A 23032-nucleotide genomic window follows, 5' to 3' on the forward strand; every position below is an offset into this window, starting at 1 on the left:
AATGCCACACAGGTACATGGGAACAAGTTTCTCCTGCTAGGCTATCGGTGCTAATTATCAAATGTTGTTGGTGTGGCTGTAGCCTCTCAGTCTAATATAAGCAATTCTTGGCACTTTTCCAGTGTGAACACACTGAAGATGCATGCAACACAGAGTTATTTCAGTCATATTTAATTAAAAAAAAAAAAAATAATGATAATAAAGGGATTCATACTGGGGATTGTTTTTGTACTTCTGATATACATAAGGTGCAAGCGTGCATAAAACAGCATCAAAATAAAGCTTGTTCATCAAAAATGTGCCAGTGGATGCTCCCCTGTAACAGCCGACAGAGGTCCTAGCTAAGCCCCTCAAGTCCTAAAATTGTAGAAATGTCCTAAAATCCTAAAAATGCCCTAAAATCTTAAAAATGTCCAACAAAATGCCCTAAAATCTTAACAATGTCCTAAAATCTGAGAAACAACCAAAAATAAATTGTCCTAAAATTCTAGAAATGTTCTAAAACCTTAGAAATGCCCACAAATCCGAGAAATCCCCTAAAATCCTAGAAACATGCTAAAATTCTAGAAACATCCTAAAATCCTAAAAATGTCCTAACATCCTAAAAATGTGCCAAAGTCCTTGAAATGTCCTAAAATTCTAGAAATGCCCTACAGTTCAAGAAATGAATAAAAAAAAATATCCTGAAATCCCACAAGTGTCCTACAACCCTTGAAATGCCCTCAAATCCTAGAAAAGTCCTAAATCATCTTAAAATTCTAAAAAATGTCCTAAAATCTTAGAAACCTGCTAAAATCCAAGAAATGTCCTAAAAACTGAGAAATGTCTTAAAATCCAAGAAATGTCCTAAAATCCGAGAATGTCATTTTGCAAAGTGGCCCCTAAGCAAAGCAAGTTGAGTATCTCTGCTTTACGTTGTACATCCAGAACGGCATCCTGGTAAACAGAACTTGAACCAACCAAGTTAAGGAAAAATTGGGTTTACAGAAAATTATGTTACAAAAAGTCACAAAAAACTGAACATCATTGTCAGAACTAACAGGTGAAAAAGAGGATTTATCTAAAGGGCCAACGTTGGCCTCCGACATCAGCTGCAGTTGTAAAAAGACACAAGTGGAAACAAAGATTCACGGGAGGGTCTGGTTCACATTTATCTGTCCATCTTCTGCATAATTTGACCTTTACCATCCCCCAAACTGCTGGTCCCGCCTCCAGTACAAACCTCCCAGTATGTCTTCATCATCAGCTGCAGGGCAAGGTAGTGCTACTTAAACAGGGGGGAAATAGAAACTGAGGAGAGGCGGATAAAAGAGTCCCTGGTAGAGACAGCAAGAGGAAGAAATAAAGCAGGGCAGAAGAAAAAAAGAAAGATCAGAGGTGAAGTGTGGAGAAACAGAGGGAGGACAAGACAGGAGAGTGGTGACTTGTGGACTTAAGAGGCAGAGAAATAAAGTGTAGAGAGACGGAAAAAGGGGGAAAAGGAGAGCGGTATACGAGGGACAGCGAGAAACTGAGTGTGACACTGACAGCAGAGCCGGGAACCACAGGTAAGGGAAACGGAAATTTTGATCTTATTTGGACACAGTTGCAGGAAATCGTTTGAGGGAAAGGCGAGGACAGTGCACCGCAGAGACATCCGAGGCACTTGTAGAATGTATGAGGAATTCTTTTATGGTCCTCATGCCTGAATCTCAGAGGTCAGCGGGAATATTTAGACCATATCAAACTCTAAAAGCTCGTTAAAGTTCCTCAAGTCTTTTCTGTCTGCTTTGAAAGGATTTCTGCAGCTGTGGCCTGTAAAGTGCACTGCACATAAAAAACTGAGACCAAAAATCCTGGGGAAGAAAATGATCAAATCAGACGCTAATAAGCTGAGATGCAGCATTTTTGCTCATATGCCAAGTCTGGATCGCTTCTGTGTTGGGACCTTGGGTGCTTTCACGCTCAGCCGAAACAGGGTCGATCGGGTTGTAAACTCTGGCAGAGAACCGTAACCGCTCACTTAAACTTGTGCAGTAAATCCCAGTGGATGTAAATCCATGCCTTTACGTTTTCACGGGTATATATGTTTACTGCAACGTGCAGAAAATACGAGCATATTCCTCCTGATTCTGTTTGAAGTAAAGCCGCGACGCTGTCGGGGCGCCGACTACGACTTCACCATCTCGGTCTGTTATCAACAATCTTGAGGAATCAGTGTGTCGGACGTCAAATCAAAATAAACAGAAATGAGGGAAAGAAAAGCAGAGTAACTTGACGCTCTTTTATAAGTCAATTTAAAGGAATCAGCAAAGTTTTGGGAGCAACAGCATGTTTTTATTGCATCAACAGATTTCTCATCTGACAGGAACCGCCTTAAAGTTCTGCTTTAAGTCAAAACTGCTGCACTGAAAAATGCAGCCCTCAGGATTCATTTCTGCACTTTATTGCACAATTTAACATTTATGTATTGTATTTAAATTTTGTATTAAAAGTGTATACTCTAAATCCCACAGATATACTTAATAATATAATATTAATATTTAATGTATTTAATTAAATGAATATTAAATACATTTCATTTATAATTTGTTCATAAAAACAAACGTTAAAGAGCTTTTTTCATGATAACCTCTGCAGCCAAAAGTTGTAAAAATTTCGATCTCAATAAATAAAAGTTCTATTTTTATGTGCTTCATATCCAATAAAGACTTTTCTGTACTCACAGCATTTGAAAAAATAATTTTAGGCAACTTTTAAATGAAGAACATAGTAGTAGCTCATCCAAAAAGCATTTAAGGACATGAAGAGACAAGCCTGAAAAATTTTACTTAAGAGAGTTACAGTGTGAACTTTTAATGTCAGAGTAAAAGAAAATATTTTGAATGTGTTTTTGTGAATACTGCACACCAAAGAGTGTCTGAGTGCTTTAAGACAAATAAAAGTAACAAAAAAAAAAAAACACCAACAACAAAAAACTAATGATTACAAGTTCAAAATGAACGGCAATAACAATTCTGTCGAACTTATCCCGTGTTTTCTGCATGACGATGTGGCTCATGATTACCGTTCAGTTTGGAGAAAACAACGCTGTACAATACAATACAAACGTAAATGTAATCACAACATGATATCAGTGTTAGAATGATTAAATATTAAACCGTAAATCAATCAATCAATCAATAATCAAGTATTATGACAAAATGACCGTAAATATATAATAAGATGTTAAAAAATGGAAAAGACTGTAGGCTGCATAAAAATGAACATTAACAGGGATGCATTGTAAATGAGATCAGATTTATTTATCTTGAGGAAAATTTCCGTGCGGCAGCTGTCACACACAGTTAGACGAGTGCAGGTAAAACGTGTGTGAGGACAAACATACATTTTAAAAACTGACAGGCTGATTTTACCTAAAATAATCTTGGAAAACAATTGCTTTTGAAAAAGGAAATCAAATATAACTGTAAATCTCCATTTATGTTTCATTTGTATCTAATTGTTATGTTTAAACTTTAACTACACATAACTTTAGCAATGTTTACTTAATTTTGAGAAGTTGTTGCAACTTAAAAATGACAATTGAAATGACTGTTTTTTTAAAGTGTTAGAAACTTAAGACTTAAATCTATTGTCATAAAGATGAAGATCTGCTAGTTCTGTTTTGTTAAATACAAATATTATTGGCTAGTTTGCAACCAGCAGAAAACAGATATACATATAGCACAGTGACCATGCTTACTTGTTTAAACTGGGAAAGATTGATTTCATTAAACTTATCATAGTTAGGTTACAACAACTTCGGAAAAGTAAGTAAATATAACTTTAAGTAAACGGAACAATTAGAGATAAAGTAGAAGTAAATTAAGACTAAAAGTTATGTTAACTTACATTTGTCAAGGCAATTGGTTTCTTCATTTTTTAAAAACACTTTTTTGAAAACATACAAACATCCTCAGCATAGTAAACGGAAAACAGTAAAATAAAATGAACACACACAGAAACTTTAAAGGAACGTGCAGTTGCACAAAATAAGAGCTTATCCCGCACTGTGATTGGTTACAAAAAGATGCAAGGAGGTAAAAAAATGCAACTTAAATCATTCGGTGTTATATTCAATGAGGTGGGAGGTTAGAAATGAGCTAAAATGTATTTCATGAACAGATTCTCACAAATTTATCAGAAGAACCATTTAATGTAAATCTCACTTTCTAAAGTTCTTTTCAAAATGAAATCAACTTTTACAGTGTAACACAGTAAAAAGCAGTTTATAGCAAATATAAAATACAATATATTACACATTTAAAACCAAATATAAAACTAGCAATGAGTGAGGTGCAAATACTTGATTACAATGGTTCAAAAAATAAAAACAAGCCAATGAGGTGTAAAAATATAGCAAAGAAATAAGCAAATATAGTAAAGTCCAAATAGGTGCAACCAACAAGTTTATTCTATACAATGTCAGAAAAGGCTGCTAAATGATAAATCAGTATGATTTCTTATTCATATTTTTGCACAGAACTGAGGTAGTTTTTCTTTAAGAGTGCCAGAGCGTGTGGTTAATACAGGATGTTCATGATTATGTTCATGATATTTCCTCTCAGTCACATTAATGATATGGCTTTATTATCAATAACAGCCACTGAGCAGTATTTTACCCCATAATTAACTATTCTGCCTGAGGTAGATATGTCAGGTGATGGTGATGATCTTGAGGAATTCTGGGTAACCATCGTTTTAATTAGCAACTTGATGGTTTGTTGAAGTCGTTCCTCAGAAATCTGATTGCTGCCTCTCCTCGGGGCACTAATCCTGCAGAGATGATTTCATGAAAAAAAAAAGTTAAGAAAGCAGCGGCATTCAGAAATGTTTCGGCATATAACAGGCTCAGAGAATTAAAACTTTTTTTTTTTTTTAAGTTTCTGTTATGAACTAGTTTTGATGCAAAAAGTGCAACTTAAGCTCCCATTAAAAATGAATTCTGCATCTCAGGAAGGGGATCAGAGGAATCGTCCTTTCAACGACATCCAGATGTGAAACACGTACGTCTTCTTGTTACTCTTTGTGCTGCAGAAAAAAAAGATTAGTCAGTCTGTCATGTAGCAATAAGGATACTTTGTATCCTTTGCTGTGAATTTCACCACGGAAATTAATATCCTTCAAATAGTAATTATACCTGAGATTTTCAGTGTTTTAATTTGTCTGCACTATATTTTACTGTAATACCTTAATATTTTGATTGAAACTGATTTATGTAATCATTTTTAAACAGTGGAGAAAAATCTCTCAAAAAAAAATTGTTCATAATTATTGTAATTGATGATTTTCTTGTATTTTTCTTTTTTTTCCCAAACTTATTTTCAGGCATCTTTCTTATTTGTTTAACTTTTTTTTTTTTTTGCTAATTTTTTTTTTGTTGCTCATTGCCTTCCTCCCATATTTTTGAAAGAAATCAAGCTAGTTTGCTGAGTTTTCAAAGGTTTAATCTGAATAATCTTAAAATTACTCTTAAACCAGCATGCAGCAGTTTTGCAATAATTTTGGAATTATTTCTGTTTATCTTAGTGTATCAGAGATAAAAAACGAAACCCTGCTCCTGAGTGTGTGTGTGTGTGTGTGTGTGTGTGTGTGTGTGTGTGTGCGTGTGTGTGTGAGCGCTAAACTGTAAGTGCATTTGTTTCTATTTGGACTCTGAATGTAATTATTAGGAATACAAGGATTCATTGTTACACAGCTTCTTGGTGATATGTTACCTCCCCAAGCTTTTTCCGTGGAAAAGTGATTGGAAACCGTATACGAGGCCAAGAATTCGACTTTCTGCTGGAGAAATGTACCAGAAGAAACCAGGTTTTCCCGATTAACCCCGTCAATGTTTTAACGAAAAATCTGGCAATATTTTATTGTTCTTTTTGACACTGGATCCTATAAAATGAGCAAAAACAACAGAGTTGATCTTCTAAACAAGAATCGTGTGTGTTTCAAGGCCGGATTTGAGTTCTTTCTCTGTGCTGAGGCTCTGTTGTGGTCCAAAAACATTATGAACACATTAATGCTAAACACATCGGCGAGCCGCACCGTGTCACGGGCTCACATGCTCTTTCATCACTGTGAACACACTGAAGTTTGTCATGAGTTAGTTCAAAATACACAAGTATTCACTTGAGCCCTGGTTCCCATCCTGGGGATCTGGATTCCCGCTAGCAGCTGCTACAGCTTTGGTGGGATCGTGAGGCATTCTCAAATTTAAGGGTGTAAGATGACCTTTTTTTTAAAAAGGAAAATTGAATAAAATAGATGTAACATATCCCTTCCTGCCCCAGTGGGGCACTTGATTGTGTTGCCGTGAGGTTTCGGGTGGAGGTGGTCTCCCGTTTGCCTCTGCACCGGTCGGACCTCGCTCCTCTTCACCGCGTCGTTGCAAAACTAATCAAAATAGTCCTTGATATTATACCATATCGTGTTGTTTATAATGATGACTGTCATAAAATTACTATAGCGCTTCAATAGGTTATTTCATAAACATATTTTTATCACTTAAGATATTTTTAACCCTTCAGAACCTGGACCGTCACTGATGCCTTTCACAAGCATTTGAACCTCTGGGACCTGAGAATTTAAAACATTTAAAAAAAACTGGAAAAAGGCAATGAACAACTTGGCAAGAGCTTTTTAGAAATAAAAAAATAAATAAAAAATTGTGAAAGATGACAAGAAATTGACTTGAGAATGATCTCTGAGGAGATGATTAGATTTGATCAAAAACTTGTAAATGTCTAGGAAATGATATTAATAATTCATATTATTGTGTATTTAAAATTATGCAAAGAAAGAAATATTATTTTAAGTTCAGCACTTCCTTAATTTTCTTACTGCTTTTTCTTTATTTTTTTCTCAGGTAATTTCCTTGTAATGTTTTACTAATTACTGCTAATTTTTGGGCTCATTGCCTTCTTGTCATATTTTTTGATGACACCAAGGCAGTTTGCTCAGGTTTCAAAGGGTTAATGCCACTTTAACAATGGCACATTTTCTGTCTCTCTCTCTCTACTGCTCCTAACCCCACAAACAAACCTGCAGAATCAGTGACCACAGACACATACAGCTGCCTCACATACAAACATCAAGACATGCATGCACACATTTCCCACATAAACCCAAATGTACCCGATATAGTCTAATATATAATCTCCACTCCTCGACTTCTGCCAAAAAACATCCTGCACCATAACTGCCTCATGTTATCGTCTGTACGTATGTTCCATGTTTCTGTGTACATCTCTTGCGTCCAGTTCACCTCTTCTATATACTTTTAGTCAACTCCTTTTTGTCACATTATTTTCATCAATTAATGCAATATAAATGAATAAATAAAATGACAGTAAGCGTATCTTAATACTTCATCCATTTCTTTGGAGAAAACAATTAAAATTGGATTTGTTTTTTATGCAAAATAAATTTAAAAAAATCCAAGGCACACTGTTATACAAAAGATACAAAAGTTAATAAATCCATGGATTGAAAGCTTTTATTGTTTTTTTATTTTTATTTTTATTTTTTTAAATAGTGTGCCAGAAAAAAAAACAAAAAACAAGTCCAACCTCCACCTCTTTTTCTGGTCATTTTTTGTCATTGAATCCAAAGAGCTTCTGTTTTTTGAGAACCATGTGAGCATCACTCAAACTTTTTTGTAAATATTATTGTTTTAAGTTTGAATTATTATTTCAAGATTCATGATTGTTTAGTTAGATAAAACAACCAAAGAGCTAACAGAGCGATGATTGAGCGTCAGGAGGATAAAAACACTGAATTTGTCAAAAAAGAGGCCTATTCAATATGTATGATTTTTTTTTTTTTTTTTTTTAAACAAAACAAAACACAGACTTTCATAAAGGGTTCCTAAAAATATTAGGACAACTATTACCACCTCCATGTGTACCTGCCAGCTGATATTACGTTTGAATAGTTTGAATCTGAAATGTTGAAAACCACCAGGAAAAAAGGGGCAAGATTTATTTTATTTTTTTCACATTTTATAGGCACTTGAACTATCATGGAAGAGTTTTGAAATTTTCTCCATGGAAATTTGTTGGCACCGTGCAGACGACATGAGAGAAAAACAAACTGTGGCATGTTGTTCTCATGATCCCTGAAGTCCGATATTACCTTTAGTTCTAATATATCTATTTAAAAAAATTTTTCTATTAAAGTTTTTACATTTCAAGTAAACATCAGGAAATGTTTGACAAACCTTTTTTCTAAAGTGAAAAGCTAAAGGAATTAGAGAACGTGCCTTTTCCCCAAAACTGTGATTATAATGATTTATGAGTACATGCGGAAGCACAAACGGATGAAAGGCGAGTAGCGTGGAGCAGTCCCAGATGTCACATGACAGACGTGACACAGCCGTAAAAACTGCTGTCAGGTGAATTATGCCGAAGTCGTCCCCACAAATCTGCTAGAAATCTCTTGCTCCTGTTAAAGCTGCCTCACTTTTCATGCTCGTAGAGTAGATCTGGATCCTTGCTCTGGTGCGTTTGGGGGATTATTACCTAACTTGTGTTGTTTTTTTTGTGCTACATAAGCAAAGATTGTAGCATTTACAGCTTTATTTAATTGTAAGTGCTAATTCCTAGATTATTTTTTTTTTTAAAGAAAAATTATTGTAGTGCAATAGAAACACACCAAATTATATAATACAGGGACAGGAAATATCAATTACACTTAACATTAAATAAAATGTTAATGAAACACACCTAATTATTTTCGTACGCCATTTAAACTTGATTTCAAATGATATGATTTTTATCCACTTTGAAACAGCATGCTTATAATAAAGCCATCATATATAAAACATGTTTTATGATGATGATGATGATGAACGAATATGCTGTAAATACTGTCATTAAACCTTTGAAACCTAAACAAATTGGCTTGATTTCTTTTTTAAAAAAACATGGAAAGACAAGCAGCAACAAGCTGTTGTTTCCCAAAATTTAGCAATGAATTAGTAAAGTTACCTAAAAATCACCTAAAATTAGCACACAAATACAACAAGAAGAAAGGAAAAAGAGCAAAAACAAAAAAAGCCTGAAAGAAAAGCTGAAATAAAAATCAATAATGATAATAAATGTATTCTTTTTCTGCAACCTAATTTTGAAAATATAATTAAAAGTATAGTTTTCCTGACTTTTTCCTTATTTATTTGATCATAACGATACTCTCTTTCTTGCTTTACAAAAAAAAGAAACATTTCTAGTCACCTTTTGCTAATTTATTTGCAATTTGCAGGACATTTCATGCCAAATTGCTGATTGCCTTTTTCCAGGTTGCTCATATCTTAATGGTTTAAATGTTTGTGAAAGGTTTCTGAACCAGCACACGAAAAATGATCTCGATCCAGGTTTCAAAGGGTTAAAAATGTGTTTGAAAAAAGCTAAATGTTTGTATTAATGTCAGTAGTTTTTTTTTTGGAATGTAACTAAGTATATAACATATTGTAAGATTAGATTTGTTTGTGTGAAGTTTTATTTTATTTGGCAGATTATCTTATTCTGTGTTTTTTTCTTTTGTATAAATAGGTTATTTTGATTAATGCTAAATTCATATATTATATTGTTTTAAGCTGCTCCTGCTTAAAGTTAAAATCAGGAGCTACATGATGTGGTACACCTCCCCTTTAACCCTTTAACACCTGAGCCTTCATCAGTTTTCTTGTGCTGCGTTTAGATGCCTTTCACAAGTATTTTGACATCTGAAACCTTAGAAAATTGGTTTGGTTTCTTTAAAAACACATAAACAGTAACTTGGCAAGAAAAAGGTAAAACCAAAAAAAGGAAAAGGTGACGTGGGAATAATAAAATTAGAGAAAAATTCTTTTGTTGTTTGTTTGTTTGTTTGTTTGTTTTTTACTTTACAATTTTCCAGGGATTTTTTTGTTTTTTGGCCATTTCATATAAAGTTGCTTGTCATCCTTCAGTGTTTTTGCAAGAAACCAAGCTAATTTGCTCAGGTTTTAAAGAATCGCAGAGTGATATGAGAGATGCTCCCTGCGATGAGTTCAGTTGTGGTCCTGCTGTTGCAACGGACATCAAAAAGGTCACAGAGAAACTGAGAGGAAGTCCCCGTGCATTTCCTCACCGGCAGCCCCCTCAGTAACTCAACCTTTAGAGTTGAGGCTGAAAAAAGGTAGTCTTACACGATGAACACTAAGCAGAGCCTTTCGGTTAAATTAAACTGGAGAGGAGTCGCCCTAATTGTACGACTGGCTATGCACTCATGACTCAAATCAGCCATTTTTTTTCTTTTAGTATTAGGACTTATTTTTAACAGTGGCCCAAATATTTTGTTGTATTTAACACACTAGAATCCCACCTTCTTGTTAACGTATTCTCTCACTGTTTTGATCTGTATAAAGGTTTGCCTGTTCGGCCTCCTGCAGCAGCAGCAGCAGCTCCCTGCACCGTCTGCTGAAGCCAAGCAAGGCTGAAAAAATGAATCCAGCACAGCTGTGCCAAAATCTGCACTTCCTCTAACAGCCATGCTGGCTCCAAGAGCAGGTCAATCCCCAATAGACCGCAATGTGAAATTTCCCAACTTTACATCAGGAATAAACACATTTACAGCCTGGTGCAAAAAATGGTTTTGGTCTCTGTAGCCAATTTATTCATTCATGACAACTGTGTGAATAGTGAATTGTTTTACAACTGACATGTTTAAATGTTATAAAGGCTCAAAGATAATCGTGAATTCTTTAGCTTTAGGTGTCACCACAGTCTCCTCCTCGCTCCTCCACAGCTCCTCCCACAGTCCACATATGCTCACTTGTGGCTCCGCTCATTATTTTCAGTCAGTTATGGAGGTGGAGCCGCATTAGTTCTTCTTCTTTCTGTTTTTAGCAGATTGTAAGCATCTGAGGTTGCATACGGTCCCCATACTTTACTGGAAGAAGTGTTGCGTCTTTCAGTCCTGTTCTAACGCCTCTTCAAAATTAAAGTCCCCTGCTTCTTTCATGACTTTTTTTCTGGATGTCCCCTGTGTCCTGCCCAAAACGTGTTTACAACATGCGGATCACACGCATCAACAGTGGGGGAAAAAGGATTCTTGCATCAGGGTTTCATTAAGTTTTGTGGACTTTTCTACATTTTTCATATTTGATTGTGCAACAGTGTCGTTGGAATAATCCGGCTGCTGACGCCGTCCTCCATCAGGACACAGGATACAGTCTCGTTAGGTCACAATACATTTTTAAACTTCTTTAGGACCACAAATATTTATGGCGAAATATTTATTTTTTCAAAAAAATGTATCTTGCTCTCTGTTATTGCCCACTGGGACCACAAAAACACATGTGATGGCAAACCAGCTATAGACGCACATGTGTGATGAAGAAAAGTGGATGATTATGTTCTGCGAGTAAGACAGACAGACCACATGTGTGACCAGAAAAAAAAGCTCAACCTCAATCAGAAAACACTCCAAAGAGCTGATTTAGTAGATTTCTCATTCAGCGAACAACATAAAACAATAACAAAATCAAAATGGACTACTGTTTTATAGTTCCCCGAAAAAGATTTGACTCATAATAATAGATTATTATTGTAAAAATTATTGTTTATCTTTTTTTTCTAAAAAAATAATTATATCCAGGATATTATAAATGAAAGTACTGTGGTCTTCTTTACAAACTCAGGGCCAAAAGCTAATAGCTTTCTCGTATTAATGCATCATCTCAGCTTTTAACAGCCAGACCGACACAGGAGTCGCCGTTTCTAACTGAGAAATCTAACTGAGAAAATCAAAGCGAAACTGTGAAAGTGTGACCCATCCTAAAATAACTCCCGGTCATGTGGGTTGATTTTGTAAAGGCACTAAGAAAACAACTTACTTTATCAGTTTAGTTTTGATCTCCATCAGTGAGCACTTCTACATTTGCAGACTTGTCAGGTCACAGTGTATTTTAAAACCTGTATTTTATGTAAGAAAATTAAATTAAATTTAAAAAAAGAGGGGGTCTGCAGTAACTTCATAAAATATTTTTGTCAAATTTAGATAGACAAAATCACAATAAGAAAAATGGATGATAACCCATACGAACAACTCAAACAGATTCTAATGAGCAACAGTAACACTTGAATATTTACACACAGACTCACATGCACACAAACATAAACACACGTATCCATATACACACACATATGCAAACACATTCATAAATGTCCCACTGGATTCACACACAGGCTTATTCATACTACACATAATCTGCATAGCTACGTATGTGTGTGTGTGTGCGTGTATGCACCTGCACACAACCGAACACACAATAAACAGTTTAGAAACAGTCATTTATGTTCATAACAGACACGACCGCCTTCAGAGTCTGTCCTCACTCTTATACCTCTTTAAAATAGTGTTTTTGTGCATCTTTCTTAAAACGTTTGTGCATCGTTTGAGTTTCTCATCCAACTCGTTCCACAATTTCACTCCACTGACTGAAATACTCTTCATGGTTGTACGAGCACGAAGTTTCTTAAAGTAAAGCTTCCCTCGGAAAACACAACCAGCCTCCCTGTGTGAGTAGTTTTAAATGGAATATGGATGAAATATTTATTTATTGCTATCTGACATGATTTTTTTTCTTTAAAAAGTAAGAACAGTTAAGTTTTATGATAATAAAAAAAGTCTAATATCACAGTTATATATATTTTTTTCCCTGAGGTACATATGTCCTCCTCTCAAACCCCCTCCCAAAAACTAGTAATATGAAACTTTATCATTTAGTTTAGTTTAGTTCAGTTCAGTTTAGGTATGATCATTTGTGTGTACTTTCTTTAAAATGCATCTTAATTTCAGTGGTCTTTTTAGGTCGCAGAAAATTTTGAAGCCAAATCATCATCTAAAAAAAAAAGAAGGAAAAAACAGAACAAAACAGTACCATGATAATGTACCATGATTTGTGGTGGTAAAACAAAGTGGTCTTTTGTTGGTTGTTAAATGTAAGAATTTATCCAGATCATTTTTTTTTCTATTAAAAGTAAAGTTTATCATTATAAAACAACTGTCTAATATCACAGTTTAAATTGTTTCTGATTTCTAATAAGCTACTTTTTTAAAAAGTCATGTTAAAAGCACTTTTTATTAATTTCACTCACATTTTTTTAAGATGTTTATTTTAGTTGTTTTGAATACAGTTAAGCGTGTTTTTTTCCTGCTGTTTCTGAATTAAAAAAAGACAAAAAACATAAAAAAAGAAACAGAAAGAAAAGGAAATAATGCAAGCTTGTGTGCAAAAGTGGAACCAGCAGGCTTCAACAGAGCAGATCCATTTAACAAGGGGTTTAACTCGGGTGTTTATATCCACCACAGATTCCTAGACATGTTTCTCTCTGTGTGTGTGTGTGTGTGTTTCAAACAGACAAAGTACAAGAGAGGATCTTTGCATTAATTTCGACCTAATGAATGTCAGATGTTTCGTCTCAGTCTGGTCAGACAAACCCAGTCTGACCATCTTTGATGTTACAACTGGAGTAAAAATGGAATCCAAAAATAATTGACCCCCTTTATAAAAAAAAAAAAAAAAAACATTTTCAGGTGTTTTTTTTTTTTTGTCACCTTTCTCTAATTTTTTGAAAGTTGTGGGACATTTCTTTCAGAGAAAGATGTTTTCAAGTGCCATCAAACCATTTTTCTCAGGTTTTCAAGGGTTAATTGCAACATAAATTATATAATACAGTAAATTCATGACAAAACAGGTTCAAGAGATCAAATGCAAAGCTGAGAGACTGGACTGGTGTCTCAAGTAACTGTCATTTAAAGTTTCTTTCCAAGCGCTTTGGAGAGGCGTAATCAGCTTTTTCAAAATCAACAACAACAACAATCCTTATTTGTGTTTTTTTTTTTTTTTTTTTTTTTTTAAACAGCCACAAAATGTTTTACAAGGAAACAAACACCTCATAAAAACAACAGGTTTTAAAACAAAAGTAATAAAACACCTTTAAAACCGGGACTGACATCAGCTTTCTCGTGCAGCTTTCAGGGAGTCATTTCATCGAGGTGGATAATTATTTCGATAAGTCTAACGAGTTGAAGTGAGAGATCAGTTTCAGATGTTTCACTCACAATGTGACCAAAAATGACTGTACGGGTTTGATTTAGTGACCAAGAACGTAATAAAAATAAAGTTTACAGGAAATTATGATTCACCACTTTTACGGTCTTAAAAAGGCAGTAAAAGACAGAAGTTTATTCACGGTCACAGATTTTAGACTGAAGCCTGTGTTGTAGTGGCGTCTCATTTCCCATCATGCCTAGTGATGGACTGAGTAGATTGTGGTTTGCACTTAATTTAGCTGTTTCATGTTCCAAAATGCAAATGTTATTTTTATTAGTGTTCTTAGTTTGTCTGTCAGAATGTGGTGATTTATGTTGGTTATTTTAATACGTGATTTAGTTTAAAATTTGCACCATGAGCAAGTTAGCAGAGAAGATTCAGCACTATATAAAAATGTTACTTTTAATTTATGAATACATTGTGTGTATGTCAGTTTTAATCTTATTTGATCATTTAAAACATATGGATTCATCTAGGCTTCTGATAATAAAACCATTGTCTTAAGCCTGTCTAGTTGTTGATATTTTAACAAATACAAAGGAAAAATAAGTAGGCTTATATAATTTGCGAATTTAGTCTGTCAGCATTTCTCCCTGGCCGCCCCCACACCCTGTAATGTGTAACGTAATTTTTCCCTCTTTTTGACTCATTTGATTGTCTTTCCGTGCAGCTGTTCATCTGGGCCTCGTGTGTGTGCCAGGCTGAGCACAAAGCGAGGCTGTGCAGCCTGCCTTGAGTCAGCCTTGAGTCAGCCTTGAGTCAGCCTTGATTAAACGAGGCTAGAGTGAGTCAGTGGAATGACTTTTATTAGGAGATGGTGCTAGTTTAAAATGGGCATTTTCAAGTGAGCTTGGCTTTTTTAAAGCTACATTGATGCCTAAAAAGGTGCATTTAATAAGAAACTTAGTTTCCACAGGGTGCCACCTAGAAACGGTATTTTGCAGCCACAGAGTGACTGTTTTTGTAGCCACGGGCCATCAGGCCATAGTTGGGATATATTTATTTATTTATTTTTTTTCAAATGTACAAACGGACAGTACAGAAACACCCATTTACATTTCACATTATTTAAAAAAACTTTAAAATTTTTTTTAAAAAACTTACATGAAAATTTAAGTAATAAAGTTAAATAAAACAATACAATAAAAAGGAAAAAAAAAGAGGAAAGACGAATGATAGTAAAAAAGGAAGCAGGATGAGAGACAGGGTAGAATTAGATCTATTATAACACCAGTGTGGTAAAAGTAGGGGGCGCATTATTCAATCATATGGGATGGGAGATTTTCCATGTAGATAATGAAAGGATGCCATATTTTACAAAAAAAAAGATGTATCTTATTCCTTAGTGAGTAAATGATCTTTTCTAGAAGAATCCAACCGTTCATTTCTGAGAGCCACAGTCCAACAGTACATGGGAGATCTCACTTCCATTTCATTGCAATGCATTTTTTCTCAATGGTGAGTAGAATTTCTGTTAACTTGATGTGATAATGCCTGATGTAAGAACGTAAAAGGTTGCCGAGGAGGCGTACCTCAGGGTCCACTGGGAGAATAACTCCATGGATTGCGGATAAGGCATCACAGATCCCCTGCCAGAAGCCCAGTTAACTACAATGCCAGGTTTAGTGGAGGCCACGGTTAATGTTGAACGCTGGTGATGACTTTATCTGTCAAAGATCACTGCAGCGTTTCACAGATGTGTGTTAACAGCTCTTCACAGGAGCTCTCCCTTCAGCACCACATCTCCACCACAGCAGAAGTCCAGAGTGTCCAGTGCTTTTCACACCAGAAACACAATAATTAAATCATTTTATAATTCTCAACTTGCAGCTGCATCACATTTGTCCTCTGCTCAGTGCAGCCGGGGGTCGCAGAGAGTAGGTGGGTTTCCATTAACCCTCATATTGCGCAAATTGAAATTGCGAATATAAAATACACGTAAAGGAAATACGTCAATTTGGAAAAACTTTACTTACTACTTACCATGAGGTGGTGTTTAAAAAGCCATATTTTGCAAAAATGCAATGAAAGCTTCTTGCTTTTATAAGGCACATGATGCTTTGGCTATACATTCCCTTGGGCATGATGCAGAAGATGTGTTATTGCATCACATAGTTTTTCAAAAGCTGAGCAGATCATCCAGTTTTGAATCCATAATTCCTCTGTGAAATCGTGGACAATCGCCTCCCAGAAATCCCCAAGACGTGGTCGCTCCCACATTAAAGGGGCTTGGATTTCCAGAATTGCTGGTATAACACGCCCACGTCGCCTTCGATTGGAAATAATGACGGCTAGTGTGATGGCTGCAACAGAAATAAACCTGCTAATGTTTTCATCATCAATGTGTTAATTCTCAGGGGGCTTCTTCTGAAGTCTTCCTTAAAGCTCATAATCACTTTGTCTTGATGACAGCATGCTCCTGCAAACAGTGTTTACCTTTTCAACAGAGTTTCAGTGGTCATGGCTGAACATGACTGAATCAGGCAGCTGTAGTGAATATTGTATTTTAAATCTATTTACAACTATGTTGAAATGGGATTTAAAGTTTTACGAAGCACTAATATTCTATAGGATAAAACTTTCATGAATCTGGCAGGTCGGTTGAGGTGTCTTATTTTGATCTAATATGACTTTCACAGTGTTTATTATTTAAACACACTGTGAAAATACTGTCATGATATTTTATTTTATTTTATTTTCTCAGCCCTGCGCCATTTTACTGTCTGCATCTTGCATCTGATTAGCAGAGCAGCCAGACTGTACACTTCATATTTTGTCAACACATCTGCACACTTTTTATTGCTTGTTAATATCCCTGCTGAGTTTTGGGTCATTGTTTCACCTCTTGAAATCATTCCACTTTGCAACGGATCAATGCACAAAAGTGTGGTTGTCAAACCTCATGAAAAACAGCCACTCTGATCCTCTTTTATCGCTCCAAAGTGGAGACAGATGCCGGGCAGGAGATGTTTCAAGGTGGTTTGAGGTGCTGTTTAACATAAACAATGTGTGTAAGATTCTTGCTGGATGCTTCCACTGCTTTCAAAAGGACAGCCTAAGGCTTCCTCTGTCCTGAATGTAGTTTCCGACGAAAAACCATCCCATGGGCCTCAGAAGTTGCTCTAAGGAGGTTTGCTGTTTCCTGTCTCCTTAGATTCAGATCTAATACAGTTGATTCCAAAATGTCATGTACGGCAACAGAATCATGTTAAGTTTCTTAGTGGACATAGTCTGCCATATGTCTCATTTTAGCCCTTTTAAAAAATAAAAGAAAAGACAATATCATTTTTTTAATACCTCATAAATAAATGCATTGGTAAAGCCCAGAAAAAGGAAAGCGTATAGTCCTTGCATGCATCTTTTCTTTTTTTCATTCATCACCACCACAAATTATTTTTCAGTCCTTGATAACAATTTTGAAGAGGATGAACATAATCATGTATGAATAATATAAAGGCATTTAATGAAAAGAAATAAATACAGGAAAACAAAAAATATAAACTAGTAAGGTGGTGGCTGAAGCTTCAGCGTATTATAGCTACCTTTTTTTACTTATCATATACTCATGAATAACTCATTTACTACAAAGTTAAGGTTATACATAACAAAAACAACAGAATTAGCAACAGAAAGACAAAAAACAAAACAAACTATGAGAAAATTCAAAAACATGTTACACAAAATAATACTTACAACTCAGTTTTATGGTTTTGGTAATATAATGTAAAACAATGCTTTATGCAGAAATTTCTACACACTCGATTATGTTGGAGGAAGCAGAGCTTGAAGAAAGAATTAAAAAAAACAAAACAAAAACTGCATTTATCAATTTATGACATTTCAGTTGAATGAAGTGGAAGTTATTCCCCACAGTCTCTTTCTGCCTGTTGGCCGCCAGCTGTTTACAGTCCTGTAACTTTTCTCCCTTCACCACTAGGTGTCGCAGTTTCTTTCAGCTCAGCTGCCTGTTCCACCAGTAGAGACCACAGACTGAGCTCTGTTGGTGCATGCTGTGCACTACATACAGAGGAGCACCTGTATTTATGACTGTTTTGAAAAAGTTACCTTCAGGATTTCTAAATACCCTGGTATACTGCAATACCATGATACCACCCAAGCCTAATAAATTTGTGAGAAAAATATCCGATAGTTGTTGAGATATTTCTGTCTGGACCACAGTGATGAACTGACCAACCGACAGCTGAATAAGAAGTAATAAGATGATCATAATTAAACCTACCTTGCGAATTTAATCATTTTTCCTTTATCTTAAATTTATTCAGAAACAAATCTTAATGTACTTCATGTTTTTGAATTCCTGCTGGGAAAAGGAGCTTCTTACTTCAAAAACAAACATTAATTCTTAGTATGCATTGTTTTTTTTGTTTTTTTGTCCAGAGAAAGATGCATGCCTTCCTGCTGCTTGGCTGCCTCGTCCTCGCTGCGACAGAGTACTTCCTTGCCTCTGCCTACATGATCCCTGATGAGATACTCTCCTCCAATAGGGTCTTTGTATCCAACGCCCTGTCTCAAAGCCTTGAGACAAGCCCACCTCCTGTTGTTATTGTAGGTAAGTCTGCAATATTGCAGTGTTTAACTTTATCTGTAAGATCAAAGTCCAGATTGAATGGTACCGATTTAGTGTTTCTAATTTTTATAATTTATGTCATGTGTATATTATGCTGACCACGGGAGTGTTTTTTGATGAGACACAAATGCACGAGGCTGCAAGCCAGACCAGCTGATAACCGCTAAATTATATAAGTGATTTTCTTTTTGAAGAGCGAGGGATGTTGGTACCAAACAAGCGCTTTGGCCAACTATTTCCATAATACTTCCACAATTTTGTTTCTCTAGTTCAGAGGTTCCCAAACTTTTTCAGCTTGAATCATCAATCTAATTGTATTTCCCATCTTTGCAGAGCAACAGCTTTTGTGTGAAAGGAAATAAATGCCTGTCCGATATAGACGCCTGTCCCCCCCCAAAAAAGCCTGAGTTCAGTGGTGTAAGCAAATAATAGCCGGAGTTAATGAATTAAGTTTTATCGTAAATGCCATTTGCTGTCTAATCCACATTTGGGACCAACCTTCAAGTCAGGGACACAATGTCAGAATGTCAAACATGGCAAACACTAACAAGTAATGTTAACCAGCTAATAACACACTAATCACCAGCTAACCGTCGTATTAAAAGTCAAATAGTCTACAAATAAATCCATGACTAACTTACTCTTCTGATGTCAAATCACTCCCTTGAAAGTCTTGTTTTGCACATGAAAAATTCTTTTGACTTGTTTTGATGCCAAGAATGCTTCATTTGGAGATGTCTATCCACTTGTCCTAAGGGTAAAAAATGAACCGCCTTTACTAAACCCCTAAAATAAAGCAGCTTGATTTAATTTTAAACAACAAATCTATTTTGCATGAAGAAACAACCTGTCATTCATCACAAACTTTGTGAATATCTAGGTTTTCCCTCTTCACAGTGCAGAGAGACTGCACTTCATCAGCGAAATCCACTCATTTTCATTACAACACACCAGTCATAATTGTTGTCAATAATGACCCCTATGACAAGATTTTTACCCCGTTGGTGCACAGCTTTCATGGAAATATGAACAAAGGTAAAGTTTCACTTTTTTTCATGTTGGGGTCATTTGAGGAAAAGTCATTGAATTTCAAAATGAAAAAAACATCATTTTTGAGCCTTAAGACAATGTGGGGGTTAAGTGCTCATTAATGAGCACCTCCTCCAAATAAAACACACTAAAGGTCTCTCCTCTGCATTTTGATTGGCTTTGGTGAAGCGTACATTTAATAATAATAGGTCCAGGTTTATTATATATACACTCTTTATTTATGTTTATTTATTGGCTCCTGACCACCCATCACTTTGTAAAGGTGGCCCCTGGGCAAAGCTAATTGAGAGTCCCTAAACTTTGGCTAACCTAACCTCTACGACATTAACTGTTACAAAGTCAATCGCAAACATCTTTACTTGTGATACTGATTGCTGTGCCATTATGTCAAACAGAATCTCTGTCAATGTGATTTTTCTATAAGTAATTTTTCACTGTTTCAGTACCGTTTATCATCCTGTATGCTGACGATGCACTGTTTTCAGCTGGGAAAGTTCTAGAAGCATCCGTGTTTTTTGAAATGTTTTCTCTCAGAGTTGCCGAAATCAAGGAAGAGGAACAGGAAGACGAAGAAACAAAAAAAGGTATTACAAAAAAAGAAAACATTTTTGACCATTTGATGAATTGATGCAGAAAGAATGCACGCTGTATCTATTGCAAAATTATTAGATAATACATAGTATGAGTAAATCAATATGATCTTTTTGGGTCCACTTTTAAGCTTCCTCTAAACTTTCAGCTGCTTTTCATGATTTTGATCATTGGCTGCTTTTCATTAGTTGTTCAGCACACCCTCGTTGACCTCCCTTTGGCCTTTGACCTTGGGAAAATCCCTGCCACCATCATAGGGAACTGTGACTGCTTCTTACCAAAACCATATTCCTGTGATTTAATTTGACAAATAAACTGATAATTTAATTGACTGAAGTTTAGTCCCATTTGTATGAAAAACTGATGTTAACTGATTAACCACTGATTGGCTGAGAGCAAGTCAACGATAGTCACTCCAAAAGGTGTATCACCCACAATGCATTACAGTTATGCATTTGATGCAAGAAGATACATCCATGGTCAGGTGGCAGTAATGCAAGTAAAACTGGTTTCTTAGCACAAAGAAGTAGAAAATTAACAAATTGAAAAATAAAATACCAAATAAAAAAACAATAAATAAATTCCCTATTACAGTGCCCTTCAGTTTCACTTTTTCTTAATATATCTTATAGGTCTCTATTTTTTCCTGGAAAAAAATTAATCAATAGTTTGATATTTTACTGAAAACTTCCACTAAACGTATTGCAATTAATATTTATTTAGATTGCTGTACTGTTCAGCTTGTGTGATTTCTTTATTTCCAACTCAAGAAAATGCATGAAAAATCTTCCTTTTTGCAAGAAATTTTAAACCTGTAACAATAGTAATTATGATAATCATAACACAGATCTAAAACAGAAATGTCTAAATCTGTCGTAGTGAAATTATCTGCAGAAGATGCCATCATGTCATTGAAATGAGTCTGCAGGTATTTCTGATGATTTGTAAAAATCAGCATAATGCTGAGCCAACAGCTCGCTGTCAGTTTATGATTTTTTGAGCTTAAAGTGTAACATTTAAATCCCAGCTCCTATCCTGCCCACTTTCTCTTTGCTTTCCAAGTGGCCTCCTTGTGACGTAACTGAATGAGGGGAAGAACCACTATTGAAACCAGCAATGATCTTGAGGATGCAGAGATTATCTTGTCACACATACTGCTGCCAAAGCCAAGAACAAACTTACATGTTCAAAACAGAACAAAATTAAAAAAACGAAAAAAAACCCCAAAAAACTCAGATTCCTCCATGTCAGCATTTTTACTTGAAACATGTTAATCGTGTTACTATTTCCATCTCCTCCTGTACTCATATTTTCTGTATAATCACACAGTGCCATTATTTTTCAAGGTCTGCTTTTTCTTATTTTTGCTTGTTGTTCCAACAGTATGACATCATGTATTGTCGCTGTCTCTCTCTCTCTATCTCAGAACAAATCAAGTGTGAAGAAGCGTCCTCCTCCCCCTGCTAACTGCATTCCCTTGTGGGGTAGCTGTAAATCTCCCAACAATGTGTGCTGTGACTTCTGTGCTTTCTGCCAGTGTCGGCTCTTCAGAACTGTCTGTTTCTGTCGAATGGGCAACCCTCGCTGCTGAGCAGCCGCCTGCGGCCCGGCCCAGCTCCAAGCTAAAAGAACAGAAGCACACCACTTTGCTAAAGCAAACAAGTGGAAGTGAAGAGTACGAGGTGAATCACTTCTAGTCCTTTCTTTGTAGCTTCGCCCCAAATTCTCTGCATGAAAGCACTTTATTACAAAAAAATACCCCACAGTGAATTTACTTAATATTAAACATGGTGTACTGCTTATAAAAATACAGTGACACTCGCAAATCTTTATTTTACCACAAGCTTTTAGCACATATGAATTGAATCCTTTTGCTCAAATATTTTCGTACATTGCTTTAGTTACATAGAAATACACGAATGCGCAGTACAAAATATTTTATGAAGCCTTCTAAAAATAAAGTCCATGTGCAATGTTTTATAAAACAGTGTATTTGTTTTATTTAATGTCAAGACCAAAGTAAGGTGAATCCACGTTTATTTAAAGGATAAAGACAGAAACAAACTATTTGTTAGTCTGTCTCACAATAATTCATGACCAACCTGTCCGTGGAACTACAAACACAGAATCCAAAAAAGAGTCAATAAAATAACATTTTCAAGAAATACCATACTATATTTTTAAAAACATACTTTACTAAAGCATTTTTTCATGGCACACTATACTATGATATTTTTTAGGCATACTGTGGTTTGACATTTTTATGGCATGTGATACTGTAACATTGTTATGACATACTATACATATTTGACATAGAACATTAGATCATTTTTAACTTACTTCATTTTAATGACATAATATGACTTTTCAGGCCTTTTCTGACATACTATACAATGACAATTTTTATCACTTTCTACACCAAGAAATTTTTTAGTGACAAACCATAGTATCCTTTTTTTAATGGCCTATTTCAATATACTTTGAGGGTTTTTTTATGACATACTTTTAATTACTTTTTTCAGCATACTAAACTTTGACATTTTTATGACTTTTTTTTCTTTGACACAACATCCTATGATTTTTTTCCCCAACACTTTACTATGTTGTACTATGAAACTTTTTTTCCAACATAATATACTTTGACTTTTTACATACTGTACTATGCCCTTTTTTAAACATACTATGCTATGTAATTTTTATGACTTTTGTAA

At 35.3% G+C, this 23032-nt stretch overlaps 1 protein-coding gene across 2 annotated transcripts in view; it reads left to right on the forward strand.

The window, feature by feature from the left end:
• The window catches only part of asip1 (agouti signaling protein 1), a 53639-nt gene extending 31112 nt beyond the window's left edge, over window positions 1-22527 (forward strand). The window contains exons 1-4 of one of the 2 annotated variants that reach the window (XM_042498487.1): window positions 1253-1547; window positions 18491-18662; window positions 20265-20314; window positions 21748-22527. In XM_042498487.1, coding sequence (XP_042354421.1) covers window positions 18497-18662; window positions 20265-20314; window positions 21748-21912 — 381 coding nt within the window. In that variant the 5' untranslated portion in view covers window positions 1253-1547; window positions 18491-18496 and the 3' untranslated portion in view covers window positions 21913-22527. Of the gene's footprint in view, window positions 1-1252; window positions 1548-18490; window positions 18663-20264; window positions 20315-21747 lie in introns of those variants that run through there. The other variant, XM_042498478.1, reaches the window with a different exon arrangement.
• The last annotated feature ends 505 nt before the right edge of the window (window positions 22528-23032 follow it).

Source organism: Plectropomus leopardus, chromosome 2, assembly GCF_008729295.1.
Source record: "Plectropomus leopardus isolate mb chromosome 2, YSFRI_Pleo_2.0, whole genome shotgun sequence".
NCBI classification, from domain to species: domain Eukaryota; kingdom Metazoa; phylum Chordata; class Actinopteri; order Perciformes; family Serranidae; genus Plectropomus; species Plectropomus leopardus.